Source organism: Coptis chinensis, chromosome 9 (genome assembly GCF_015680905.1).
Source record: "Coptis chinensis isolate HL-2020 chromosome 9, ASM1568090v1, whole genome shotgun sequence".
NCBI lineage: Eukaryota > Viridiplantae > Streptophyta > Magnoliopsida > Ranunculales > Ranunculaceae > Coptis > Coptis chinensis.
Genome location: NC_141464.1, coordinates 40,574,571 through 40,587,450, shown reverse-complemented (window position 1 = coordinate 40,587,450; position 12,880 = coordinate 40,574,571). Strand labels below are relative to the sequence as shown.

General features: G+C 34.9%; 1 protein-coding gene across 1 annotated transcript; it reads left to right on the top strand.

The window, feature by feature from the left end:
• The first annotated feature begins 203 nt into the window (after positions 1-203).
• Positions 204-2,830, top strand: LOC147475991 (polyphenol oxidase, chloroplastic-like). The gene is made up of 3 exons (XM_086583942.1): positions 204-569; positions 729-1,607; positions 2,041-2,830. Exons 1-3 carry the CDS (start codon positions 255-257, stop codon positions 2,599-2,601), a joined length of 1,755 nt encoding a protein of 584 aa, XP_086440068.1. The 5' UTR covers positions 204-254; the 3' UTR covers positions 2,602-2,830.
• Positions 2,831-12,880: the final 10,050 nt, after the last annotated feature.

Sequence of the window (12,880 nt, the reverse complement as noted above, 5' to 3'; positions counted from 1 at the left end):
GGACACGTGTACTGTAGTGATATATTTGAGAAGAGGAGGGTATTTACACGTAAATATGGACTGGAGGCACATGTGAAGTGAGATTTTGTTCATCAAATTATTAACTCATTTAGTACGTTATCAGCTCACCATTAGTCACTTCTATTATAATAATCATAGCCCATATATCTACAGCTCTATAAAAGGAGTAATCATCTTTCGCAGTATTTCATCACTTACAAAGAATCCCTAGTTGTTTCTAACATTTTGAGACAATGTCTCTGTCCCATTTAGCCACCAGCACCCTCCCTGCTTCATCTACTTTCACAAACACTCTCCATAGTAAGGTGCAGACCCGCTCTAATATTCACGTCGGAAAGCGCATTGCTTATACTTCTTGTGAGCAAAAACAAAGTAAGGAAAAAGAAGACCATACCATCGATAGGCGAAATGTACTACTAGGGATGGGGGGACTCTATGGTGCAACTTCAGCTATTGGTAACCAAGGCATGAGGGCCATTGGTGCACCTGTAAGCCCACCAGACCTCTCAAAGTGCCAACTTGCAACAGACAGTGCTAACGGCGAACGGGTAATTTGTTTTTTTTTGTATACCAGTTCACCATTTCGTTTGGTTTCAGTTAGCTAGGTAGCTAGATAGATCTAGAGTAGGTAGGTTTAATCTTTAATGTATTGCTTACGAAAATTCAAAATTTCTTTTTGCTAACTAATTTCGTAATTGACAAAAAAGGTGAACTGCTGCCCGCCTTACACCACGGCCAATGTAGTCGACTTCATTCCTCCAAGAAAAGAATTCCTAAGACAAAGGAAGGCTGCTCACAAGCTGAGCCACGACGAGATTAGAAAATTTCAAACTGCCATTCAAAAACTGAAAGAACTCCCAGCTGATGATCCATGGAACTATATGCAACAAGCTACCATTCATTGCACTTACTGCAATGGTGCTTTTGATCAGGTGGGATTTGACGACGTTCTATTACAAATTCATGGGAGTTGGCTATTTACTCCATGGCACAGATACTACATATATTTCTGGGAGAAAATACTAGGAAAACTCATTGGTGATCCCACCTTTTCTATCCCTTACTGGAACTGGGATGCACCTGATGGCATGTACATGCCACAACCATACCTAGATACGTCGTCAACTCTCTATAATGGCAACCGTAATCTTGACCATTACTCGGCTTTATTGGACTTGGATTACACCTTTGGTGCACCTAATCCAACTCCTGAGCAGGAGGAAGAGATTAAAATAAAAAATCTTAGGAAGGTTTATAACATGTTTACTGAAACCATTGGTTCTCCTGCTCTTTTCTTGGGCACTCCTTTGAGAGCTGGTGATGCACCTGATGGTGCTGGCAGTCTTGAAAATATGCATGGTACTCTTCATCAGTGGACTGGCCCAGTAGCCATTCCTCGTCATGATATGGGTAACTTCTACACTGCAGCACGAGATACCATGTTCTTTGCTCACCATGCTAATGTTGATCGATTGTGGGACACCTATAGCGACTTACGTGGTAACAAGGCTGAGTTCAACGACCCCGATTGGCTCGAAGCTTCGTTCATCTTTTACGATGAAAATCGCAAGGTTGTCAGGTGTAAGGTAAGAGATGTAACAACTCTGCATTCACTGTCTCTTGAACTTGAAATATCACTTGCTTGTAGAGTAGATTTTAAAATCAATGATATCCAAATGCACATCACAGGGGTTAAAATTTGGTAGACCCTTTTTCACCTATGATATGTCAAAGCAAAACTAAGATTACCCTCAGACCAACCTTCCGTCCTACGTATGTAGATCCCCAAATATCTACATCCTCAACGTGTATTAAGGTGTTACTGTGATCACACACATATATGAGCCTGTAATAGGATTTGATGTTGGTCAATGATCCACTGGTAACGTACGCCCAACTAAGTAGAATAACAGGCATCTTTCGTGTAGACACAAACTGCGCCTAGTTAGTTATTTCACTTATTTGTGAAGGATCAATCAATACTGAAGGATCAATGATATTTTTTTTGCAAAATGACAGGTGAAGGACTGTCTAATTACTGAAAATCTCGGATACACCTACCAAACAGAGCGACATCCATGGAAAGATGTTAAAAAGCGTTACAAGAAATTAGTGAGAGGTAGAAAGAGATCAGCTGGGGAAGGCATATCACTGTCTCCAGTCTCTGAGTTTGGATCTGCACCTCGAGCCCTGGACACAACCATTCGAGTGTTGGTCCCAAGGCCAAAAACCTCTCGCTCGAAAGACGAGAAAGAAGAAGCCTCCGAAGTGCTTGTCGTTGACGAAATCAAAATTGCCCACGGTGAAAGTATCAAGTTCGATGTTTACATTGCGAAACCAATTGAAGGGTTGGTTGGTCCTGAACTAGGTGAGTTAGCTGGAAGTTTTGTGAGGGTTGCTCACTCACATGTTAAGAAGGCTACGGAATCAAGGAAAGCGAAGATTGAGTTGGGTATTACGAATTTGTTGGATGATATTGAGGCTGAAGCATCAGACAGCTTGGTGGTCAGCTTGGTTCCTCAACATGGAGATGTTATTATTGGTGCAGTGCACATTGAACATTTTGAGTCTGATATGTAGACTTAATTCCTGTTGTAGTTTTTCATTTAGAAGTGAGTTACCGTGTCCAGCTTCTCTGCCGTTTTGTCAAAATAAAGAAGCTGAAGGTTTCTCCATCACTTTTCTCGATTTCCATTTTAGATTGTGTTGTAAAAGCTTAGTTAATTGGGTTTCAGTTCTTAGTGATGAGTGCAATTGAACTGTAGCTTATTTTCAGTGGTTTTATTTTAGAATCAATTTCGGCCCTGTCCTTATTAAGCGTCGTGTTGGTGTTGAACTTTTTGGTTTATGTACTTGCTTTCAGTTATTTCTTACTCAAGTGTATGTATTTACTAAAGAATAAAAGTCATGCAAATATTGTCAATTCTTCTATCGCTAGATCTTTTTGCAAAGAAATGAACAATAATGCAGTTTAGAGTTGAGACTCGAGAGTAAGAAATGCCTTGCCAATCATGAAGCAACGGTAGTCGAGAGCGATTAATTAAAATTAAACATTCAAAATCTTTGCAGATCGATAGAAGTACAACTAATCAATGTACTTGGACATTGCCAGTGTTTTGTTTTGGGGAAAATGATACCAATCGATCCCCACAAGATAGTTTATATATGGATACTCTAAACTCCAATGATAAATATCTAGTGACCACACTTCTAAGCAATGAAACTAACTATCACAAATAAACAATAGTTAAGTAAAATAAGTAAAGCATACTACAAAAGGCACAAATGATTTAGGTAAGTGGTTCCATAATTCTTGCCTAAGTCTACAAAAAACAATAATCTTTTTGTAAGAATGGAAAAAGAAAGGTTACACACTTCTCTCAATCTCTCCACACTCACTAAGATCTCTCCTTACTAATTAAATCTCTCTTTACAAGGTTTTGGTCACTCTTGCAAAAGTTCTTTCTCTCATATGTATCAACCCTAAACAATGTTTCTTTTTCTAGTGTACAAGTTTACATGGTCGAAATTTCAACTTTCTTGAAATATTGGCAAAAAATCAGATGCGCAAACTCAATTTCCAGAACCTAAAGCTAGGACTGCCATCGGCCGAACTAGACTTCACTTCTGCCTAGGGATGTCCATCTTGCCCGAAATCCGCCCAAAACCCCAACCAAAAACCCGCGCGCACTGAACCTTGCCCGAACCCTACAAAACCCATACCCGAACCCATACCGAAATACATAGGGTAGGGTTTGGTCACACTTTTTAAACCCAAACCGACCCGATAATTTAGCCCTAAACCCGTTAAAATGGCTAAAAAACCCGAAACCGAACCCCAAATCCGGTTTCAATTACATACTACTAATCTCATATAAAAGAATGAGTTAGATAAATATTTGAATTATGATCTCATTCATGTTTACAATGATGAGTTATTTAATATATTGGATTATAGAAAAATTTATGTCGGAATTTTCAATTTTTTCAGTAATTGCACGTAGGGGTGGGAATTTGGCCCTAACGACCCTAACCCAGCCTTAAGCCTTATAAAACCCTCACAACTAAAGCCCTCACAGAGTTTAGGGCAGGGCCGACCCGACCCTAAGGCCTTCTAGTAGGTGGCTATGGCTAAAGTTTCAAACATAGCCCGACTCTAATTCAGCCCTAACCAAGCCCTAGTTATAGTTTCACATTTTCACTATAAATACACGTACCATAATTGTCCAATTCTTTGTTAAATATTTTAAATTAAAATAACATTGTCATTTGTAATTTATCACTTACACCCAAGGGTACTTCCAATAACTTGTCTTATATAACAAAAACTTGTCAACCTATCTAGCAGCCATGAAGAACAATGAGCACTAGCCTAATAAAAAAAATAAGACTTTATTTCTTTGATTACCAAATCAAAGTCTAGAATTTATTATTCTTAATTTATTTTCCCACTTACTTCTTATAAATTATATTTTTATTCACATCCAAGCCAAGTCTAGAACTAAAGGTTTCCGTCCATATCATTAAAGCGAAATACAGAGCAGACATTTGTAACACATAAACCAAAAAAACAACCTTTGTCTGAAAAATGACATTTGTAAAACGAAGAAAATAAATAGGCCCGGCCCTAAAACCCGGCCCTAAAGCTTTTAAAGAGGGCTTAGGGTAGGGTCAGGGCTTGAGATTTAGACTTGTGACCCGACCCTATGTTGACTTTAGGGCCGGGCCGACCCGACCTTAATATCTAAAGGGCTTTTAAATGTTTAGGGCCATGCTAGCCCGACCGGGCCCATTGCCCACCCCTAATTGCACGTGATCATGTGTCTATAGTTCCTTCCGAGTATATCTATTCTTAAATCATATGAAAGAATTATGTTTGAGTATAGATGATAATTAATTCTAAGTTCATTAGAAATTTTATTTTGTTTGAAGGATTGGTGGATAGTCGAAGAATGAATAAAATGTAGATATATATTTCAAATAAGATTTTTTTTATTGTCTTCTTTCTTCATTTATACCGGGTTTTATCCTACCCGAGCCCGATGGGTATCCGAAATATAGGATTAGGGTAGAGTTTGGTCACATTTCTCAACAAAATACCCGACTCCGAACCCGACCCACTGAAAACTGGTCCGGATTCGGATAACCTGATATCCGTTCAAAACCCGAAAAGTCGGGTTCGAGTCAAGTCGGGTACCCGTTTGGACATCCCTAGTTCTGCCTAACAAACAGACTTCATTGCTAGGATGGTAGGACTTGGCCGTCCTAGCCTCTTCTTTTGCCAACCTCCTCATGTGAGAGATAAAACCCAACATTTTGGTCCATATTGATCTATGTCGGAGCACATTTTAGACAAAATATGGGTGTGAGTATGACAGTAACGAGTCATGACAATGAATATTGAGAGAACATAGAATAAAAGTTTTTGAATGGCTTGGGAGGATAATACAATTTTGAAAATATTTAACAACAGAGCTGCAGTAGAACTTGTCCCGAATGTGCAACAACTTGAAATATTGGGAAAATATGGTTTCAGACTTTGAGTGACATTCAAGCCTGAATTAAAACGGAGGAGGCCCTAATCAATGGCTACAAAAAATATGAAACAGTTGACCTCGAATATTACCAAATCGTACTTTGTCCAAAAGCAGAAGTCCGCACACTCTTCTTGGCAGCATGTGATCTCAAGGAGACTAATGAAGCTTTCTTGCCTAACATGGTATAGATTATATATTTATACACATTGACTTGCAAATTAATTAAGATAAAATATGGCAACTGTTAGCATAAGCGTTGGTCTGACTAGATCTATGATTATGTTAACTTATCTTCCTCTGAGGCTACGGGTTGCACGGTTGTTTCTGGCAAACTCGAGCAAATATATTACTTTATTTGTAGAATTTCACGGAACTACCAAATGACTTGAGCACCCAACCAAAGGGATCACTACAAGTCTACAACAAGTCAACAACAACAAAATGCATTAGCAATATGAGGAAAAATTGAATTTTTGGGCATCAAACTATGGCCAATTTTATATAGTGGCAACCAGCTCTTTTTGTTAACACTTTGGGCATCATACATTTCAATTTTAACAATGTAGGGATTCCGTCAATTTTCCATCCAAATATACTTAACAGTTACATTTTTATTTTTATTTTTATTTAAAAAAAATCATAAAAAATTATAAAATCATAAAAAAAGTGAGGCTGCAAGTTTGGATAATTTTTTTTTTATGATTTTTTGATGATTTCTTAATTTTTGATGATTTTTTTTTAAAAAAAAAAATGCAACTGTTATATGTATTTGGATAAAAAACTGACGGAATCACCACATTGTTAAAATTGAAAAGTTGGATGCTCAAAGTGTTAACAAAAAAAGTTAGTTGCCCACTATGTGAAATTAGCCATAGTTTGATGCCTAGAAATTCATTTTTTCCGCAATATAACTAATATGGTTATACTCACATGCCCCCACCAGTAGTTGCAATTTGGATTACCATGCACCATTATAATTCGAATCAGTGACACCCCCCAAATTGACAGTCAGACATGAGTCAACTAACAGTGAAATATCTTTGGTACCCTTTTGCTTCGGAAATTACCCAACTAGCCATTTATTCTAAGTGCCACATGTCTAGGGGTCGAAATTAGACATGCAGTTTACGTCCAATCACTTAGGGAAGGAACCAGGATTCAATGTCTGGGGTGCAAGAATATATGCAACCCAATAATTGAAGGGGTGCGGTAGTGGAGTTTCTGTAAAATATTTGGGGGTGCGAATCCTTATAGTCTAGCCATTTTTCTAACAAATTACTATCACATTATGTGATTTTTACAGATATTTGGGGGGTGCAACTGCCCCCACACGCACCCCCCTAGTTCCATCTATGCAATCACTGATTCGAGTTATAATGGGGGTAATCCTAATTTGCAACCTGGGGATGGGGTTGTATAACCCTAACTAATACAAAGTGATCAAAGTAAATACATAAATTAAATGAGATCTAATTAATCAACATTTCAGATGTCATGGACACCGTACTGTATGGTACTTCAATACAAGTATCCTATAAATTGTTTGCATAAACCATAGCAAGACTTAGCTTGCATATTGTACTAGCTTTCGAACCCGTCCTACAAACGGGGTGACATTACATTAAACTATTATGAAAAATATATACTTGCAACTATACATAACTATGAGATATGAATATTATATTGATCACGTACTCATCCACATTTCGTGCAACCTGAAAACCCCACTCTCCAAAGAAATATATAAAGAACTCACCTTTGTTTAAAACCTTTTGATTTCTTTTTGTTGTTTAATAATAGAAGTTTGATTGAAGTTTTGTGAGATTAATACCAAATGAGGCAAGGATCATATTAAACCTACTTGAATAGCAAGACTTTCTCAATCATACGAAAAAAGATATGATAAACACCATTTCAAATATTGTAAAACTATATTTGTCGAGACATTTCCATGACAAATAATACAACTATGTTTTAAGGTTAGTTCAATGCATTTCCATCTATTTCCAATTTCCTGTTAATTATTCTTTGAGGTTAGTTCACTACATGTCTATCCAGTTTTTAATTTCTCGTTAATCATTTTTTTACGTTAATTATTATTTGAGGTTAGTTCAATGCATTTTCATTTAGGTTCTGATTTTTTGTTAATTATTCTTTGAGATTAGTTCACTGCATTATGTCTATCCAGTTTTCAATTTCTCGTTAATCATTTTTTGAGGTTAGTTTAATGTATTTTCATTGAGTTTCCGATTTCCCGTTAATTATTCTTTGAGATTAGTTCAATGCATGTCCATCCAATTTCTGATTTCTCGTTAATTGTTCTTTGAGGTTAGTTCATTGCATTTGTATTCAATTTCTAATTTCCCATTAATCATTTTTTGAGGTTAGTTTAATGCATTTGCATATAGTTCCGATTCTCCGTTAATTATTTTTGATGTTAGTTCAATACATATATTTGAATATAGTTTCAAATTTTCAGTTAATTATTCTCTAAAGTTATTTCAATGCAGTTGCATCTAGTTTTCGATTTTTTGTTAATTATTTTTCTTTGAGGTAAGTTTAATGCATTTGCATCTTGTTTCTGATTTATCATTAATTATTATTTAAGGTTAGTTCAACGCATTTGCATCAAGTTTCTGATTTCCCGTAAATTAATCTTTGAGGTTAGTTCAATACATTGACATCTATGCCAGTTTATGATTTTCCATTAATTCTTCTTAAAGGTTAGTTCAATCCAGTTAATTTGCATATAGTTTCTAATTTTTCGTTAATTATTCTTTGAGTTTAGTTTAATGCATTTGCATTTAGTTTCTGATTTCCCATTAATTATTCTTTGATATTAGTTCAATGCATTTCTATCTAGTTTCTGATTTCTCATTAATTAATATCTGAGGTTAGCTTAATGCTTTTACATCCAGTTTCGGATTTTCCTTTAATTATTCTTTGAAGCTAGTTCAATGCATTTGCATCCAGTTTCGATTTCTCACTAATTATTAAATGAGGTTACTTTAATGCATTTGCATCCAGTTTTCAATTTTTCGTTAATTATTCTTTGAGTTTAGTTCAATGCATTCACATACAATTTTCGATTTATTTTTTAAGGTTAGTTCAATGCATTTGTATACAATTTCCGATTTTCCGTCAATTATTATTCATTGAGGTTAGTTTAATGAATTTGCATCTAGTTTCCGATTTCATGTTAATTATTATTTTTGAGGTTAGTTCAAAACATTTGTATCCAATTTCGGTCTTTTCGTTAATTAATTATTCTTTAAGGTTAATTTAATCTATTTGTATCTAGTTTCTGATTTTTCATTAATTTTTTTTGGGTTAATTTAAAGTAGTTGCATCCAGTTTCCGATTTCCCGTTAGTTATTCTTTCAATTTCCTGTTAGTTATTCTTTGAGATTAGTTCAATGAAGTTGCACCGGTTTACGATTTCCCATAATTATCCTTTTATGCAGTTGCATCCATTATTATTTTTTTTTTATTTCTCGTTTGTTATTCTTCTTTGAGGTTAGTTCAATGTAGTTGCATCAATTTTTCAATTTTCCGTTACTTGTTTTTTGAGTTTAAAATGCATTTGCATCCAATTTATGATTTCTCATTAATTATTCTTTGAGGTTAGGTCAATGCCTTTGCATTTAGTTTTCAATTTCCATTAATTATTCTTTGAGGTTATGTAAATGCAGTTGCATCCAGTTTTTGATTTTATGTTAATTATTCTTTGAGGTTAGTTCAATACATTTGCTTATAGTTTCCGATTTTCCATTCGTTATTCTTTGAGATTATTTCAATACAGTTGCATCTATTTTCCAATTTTCCATTAATTATTCTTTTAGCTTAGTTCAATGCATTTGCATTAAGTTTCTCATTACCGTTAATTATTCTTTGTGGTTAGTTCAACGCAGTTTCATCCAGTTTCCGATTTCTTGTTAGTTATTTTTTCAATACATTTGCATCGAGTTTCTGATTTCTCTTTAATTATCCTATTGATCCTTCTGTAAACATAGCATAAAAAAAAATTATACTTGATTCACTTTGTAGGACCATCAAAAATTTCTATCTACATTTCTTTATATATATATAATAGCAGTCCCTTTTCGGGCTCATTGGGGCTGTCCACGTCAGTAAGGGGATTAGGAAAAAATAGGAAAAAAAACTGCCGAAACTAAGAGTCCCAATTAATTGTGTTTCCTAAAAATCAGGACCAGTCTCTATAATCTAAACACTTTTCACTTCTGTGCCTTCTGTACTTCCCGGCTCAAGCAAGAGCCACAATGACTAGAACAATAGGCAAAAACCCACCAGTCAAGCAAGCAATTTGAATAGGGATTATGAACAGGTCCATACCTTGGCCGTTCGATTGATTGTTCTAAAGTCGAAGTCATTTCGTTAAGTCGAATTGAAAGGTAGGTTTTGTCAGTGATTAAATGGAAAGGGGGAGCGGGCCTACTCTTGAACTTTTAGGCTAATGAAAAGCCAAAACAAATGCAAAATATCGGCCTAAGAAAGATGGGATTCGATCAGCAAACAAAGGAAATGAAAACACTTTTTTTTACGCCGACAATGATGAAACCCAGATCGAACTCTAAAATCAAGTCTTTCATTGTTCAAGCTCTTGAACATAGGTTGAGTTCATACATTATGAATACGACAAAAACTGCAAACCCATCTTTCTCTCTCACGAAGAAGAACGCGGCAATGACTCAATCTTCAAAGTTCAAACCCCAACTCCACTCTGATGATACAATACCACCCCTCTCCTTACGACTTACGAGTGTTCATCTTCAAGTCTCTCTTCTAAATAACAAGTGTTCTTAGTCGCATACTCATATATGCGTTCTCTCAATCCTCCTCTTCTTATGTCGAGGATTATTTATTTTTAAATTTCTTTTAGTTTGTATTTGTATTGAACTGATTAATCAGATTTTTATTGCAGTCTCACTCAATAAAAATAAGATTGGACTAGCGATTCGGGTTATCTAAGGCAATCACAATTGGATCAATTGAACTCTCCAATGATTGGTCACAGTAGAAACTGGTTATTGTACTTTGGTGAGGAAAATTAGTTACTAGATTAAACTGCTGTTACTTCTAGAATTAGAGCATAGGCAATTTGTATGTATATTGTTCAATGTTTTTACGTACAACATGGTTTTGTGCTTTGTCTTTATTGGTTCAACTCAAATACATTGTATTTATTGCATGGCCATTCAATTAAATACATTGTTATTATTTAAACAAATGGTAACAAGACGATATAAATAGATAAATGGTGATACGGGTGTCTTTATCTATTTACTTTTTTCCTTCAGGTCCTAAATGTAACAATCTATGTGCTTATTTAAATTTTACTTCAATATGATGTAATCTTCAAGGGACTACATCTGTATCCTCAATACAACTTCCATGATCGCGAGGTAAAATGAAGTTATTTTATTATTAATATTATTTTGAATGAAGTTGTTCTATTAGGAGTGTTGATTTTTATTTTTTGGGGTTGGTTCTGAACTTCTGATGATGAAGATTAGTTTCTCATATTCGTTATATATTTCCAAAAATAGAATTTGAGATCTCTGCAATCGAAAGGTTTCCAACACTAATTTTATCGTGTTCAATCTCAGAAATATGGTAAGTTATCATTTATGTCTTGAACACTGTGATTCAACAATTATTAGAACTGCACCAATTTATTTTCTTTACACTGATTTTAATCAATATGTTCTACTTTTGCAAAACAATTTATCATTTGTTAATTCACCGCACTCAGCCACTGGAGTCTATCATTCGAAATCTCAATCTGCAAGTATACGTAGTATTTTAAGTAAATTAATTTGACGAGCATGCTACCCCTCCCGTTTGTCATCAATCTATACCAGTCGAGTGTTGAAACTTTTGACCTGTTGAACAAATGTTTTGAACTTTTACTATTTTGTTTTCCATTAGGTTTGAACCTGGGCAGCAATACAAACAATGTATTTAAGTTTTTAAAGATAGGTGTCCAGTACAGAAGGAAAGAATGTTTCCTCATGATATGTATTTAGTAGTGAATGCATAGTGTAATAGAGAATACCTGTTTGAGACTTTTGAATCTAATGGAGAACCAAAGCTCATTCAATATGCCTATATTAAATGTGTAACCGGCATGTTTTTTTTGGGGTCTAACATGATATGCCTAATTGGTTCTGTTTTGATCGCCCTAATAATTATAATCAATGTGCATAATCAATCTTATTTTATTCTTTGCAGTTTGTACACGATATGAGAAGTTGTGATGTACACAATATTCCAATATTTACAAGCCAAATGTAACTGAATTCATGTCCATAAGTTGCATTCAAAATACTAATTTTATATGGTTTTAAGTCAGACGTCCACCTAAAAAAATAAGTCATACAAGCAGGTATTGCATAAGGCTTAAGAGCCACATTTTTTTTTTAAAAAAAATTGAGAAGCTGAATAATGTCGAAATCAACTCTGCCTTTTTGTGAGTAATGATGTAATTAACTACGCACCATTATATGCTATTATTAGATTTCTTTCTTAAGGTTGTTTTGAGAAATTTTTTTTACTGTGCAAATGCATGCAGGAACCAGGTCATGCAATTAATTATGTTATATTTGGTTGATATTGTTGTAATCACTTGAATTAAAATTTGGAACAAGTAGAGTCAACTTTGAGGAAATCATATCTCTGTGTAATGCTTTGTCTCAGAATATCCTACTTTGTTCAAAGTCTTACTACCAAGAATGGCACTAAAAAGTGTGGTTCTTTATCGTGCAAGTTATTGTAAAGGTTTGGAACCTTACAACAATCAATATGGATGGTCACCACTTTTAAGAATGGGATACTAGATTCAGATGCTTTGAATAAACTGTGGGTTTGCCTTATAGTACAATTTTTTTTGCATCTCTTTAAGTTTTGCTTAACGTAGTGGAATGTCTTATTTATATTCTCTTTTACAAATAGTTTTGGAAGAAGATGATATCTTATTTTGGTGTTGGTTTCAGGTTGCTTGCTCTGTCCACTTCAAGTACAAGTCAAGCCGTTCAAGTATGTACAAGAAGACTGAAGCAATTTCTAGAGCAACTCGCAGTCGCTTCTTAGATTCAGGTTTCTTTCTGCAAAGGCAAACTAATTGGTTTTCTTCTTCTTCGAAGGTAAACATCTTTTATTTCAATCTTGATATGCTCCTATGCCATAGTCAAAAATAGTATCAACTACTAAAAAACTGGGACGTGTAGAAAAGTAACCATTAGCACAAGGTATTGCTTGAACATAATGAAATGGAATGTACGATGTTGGAAATTTTAATTCGT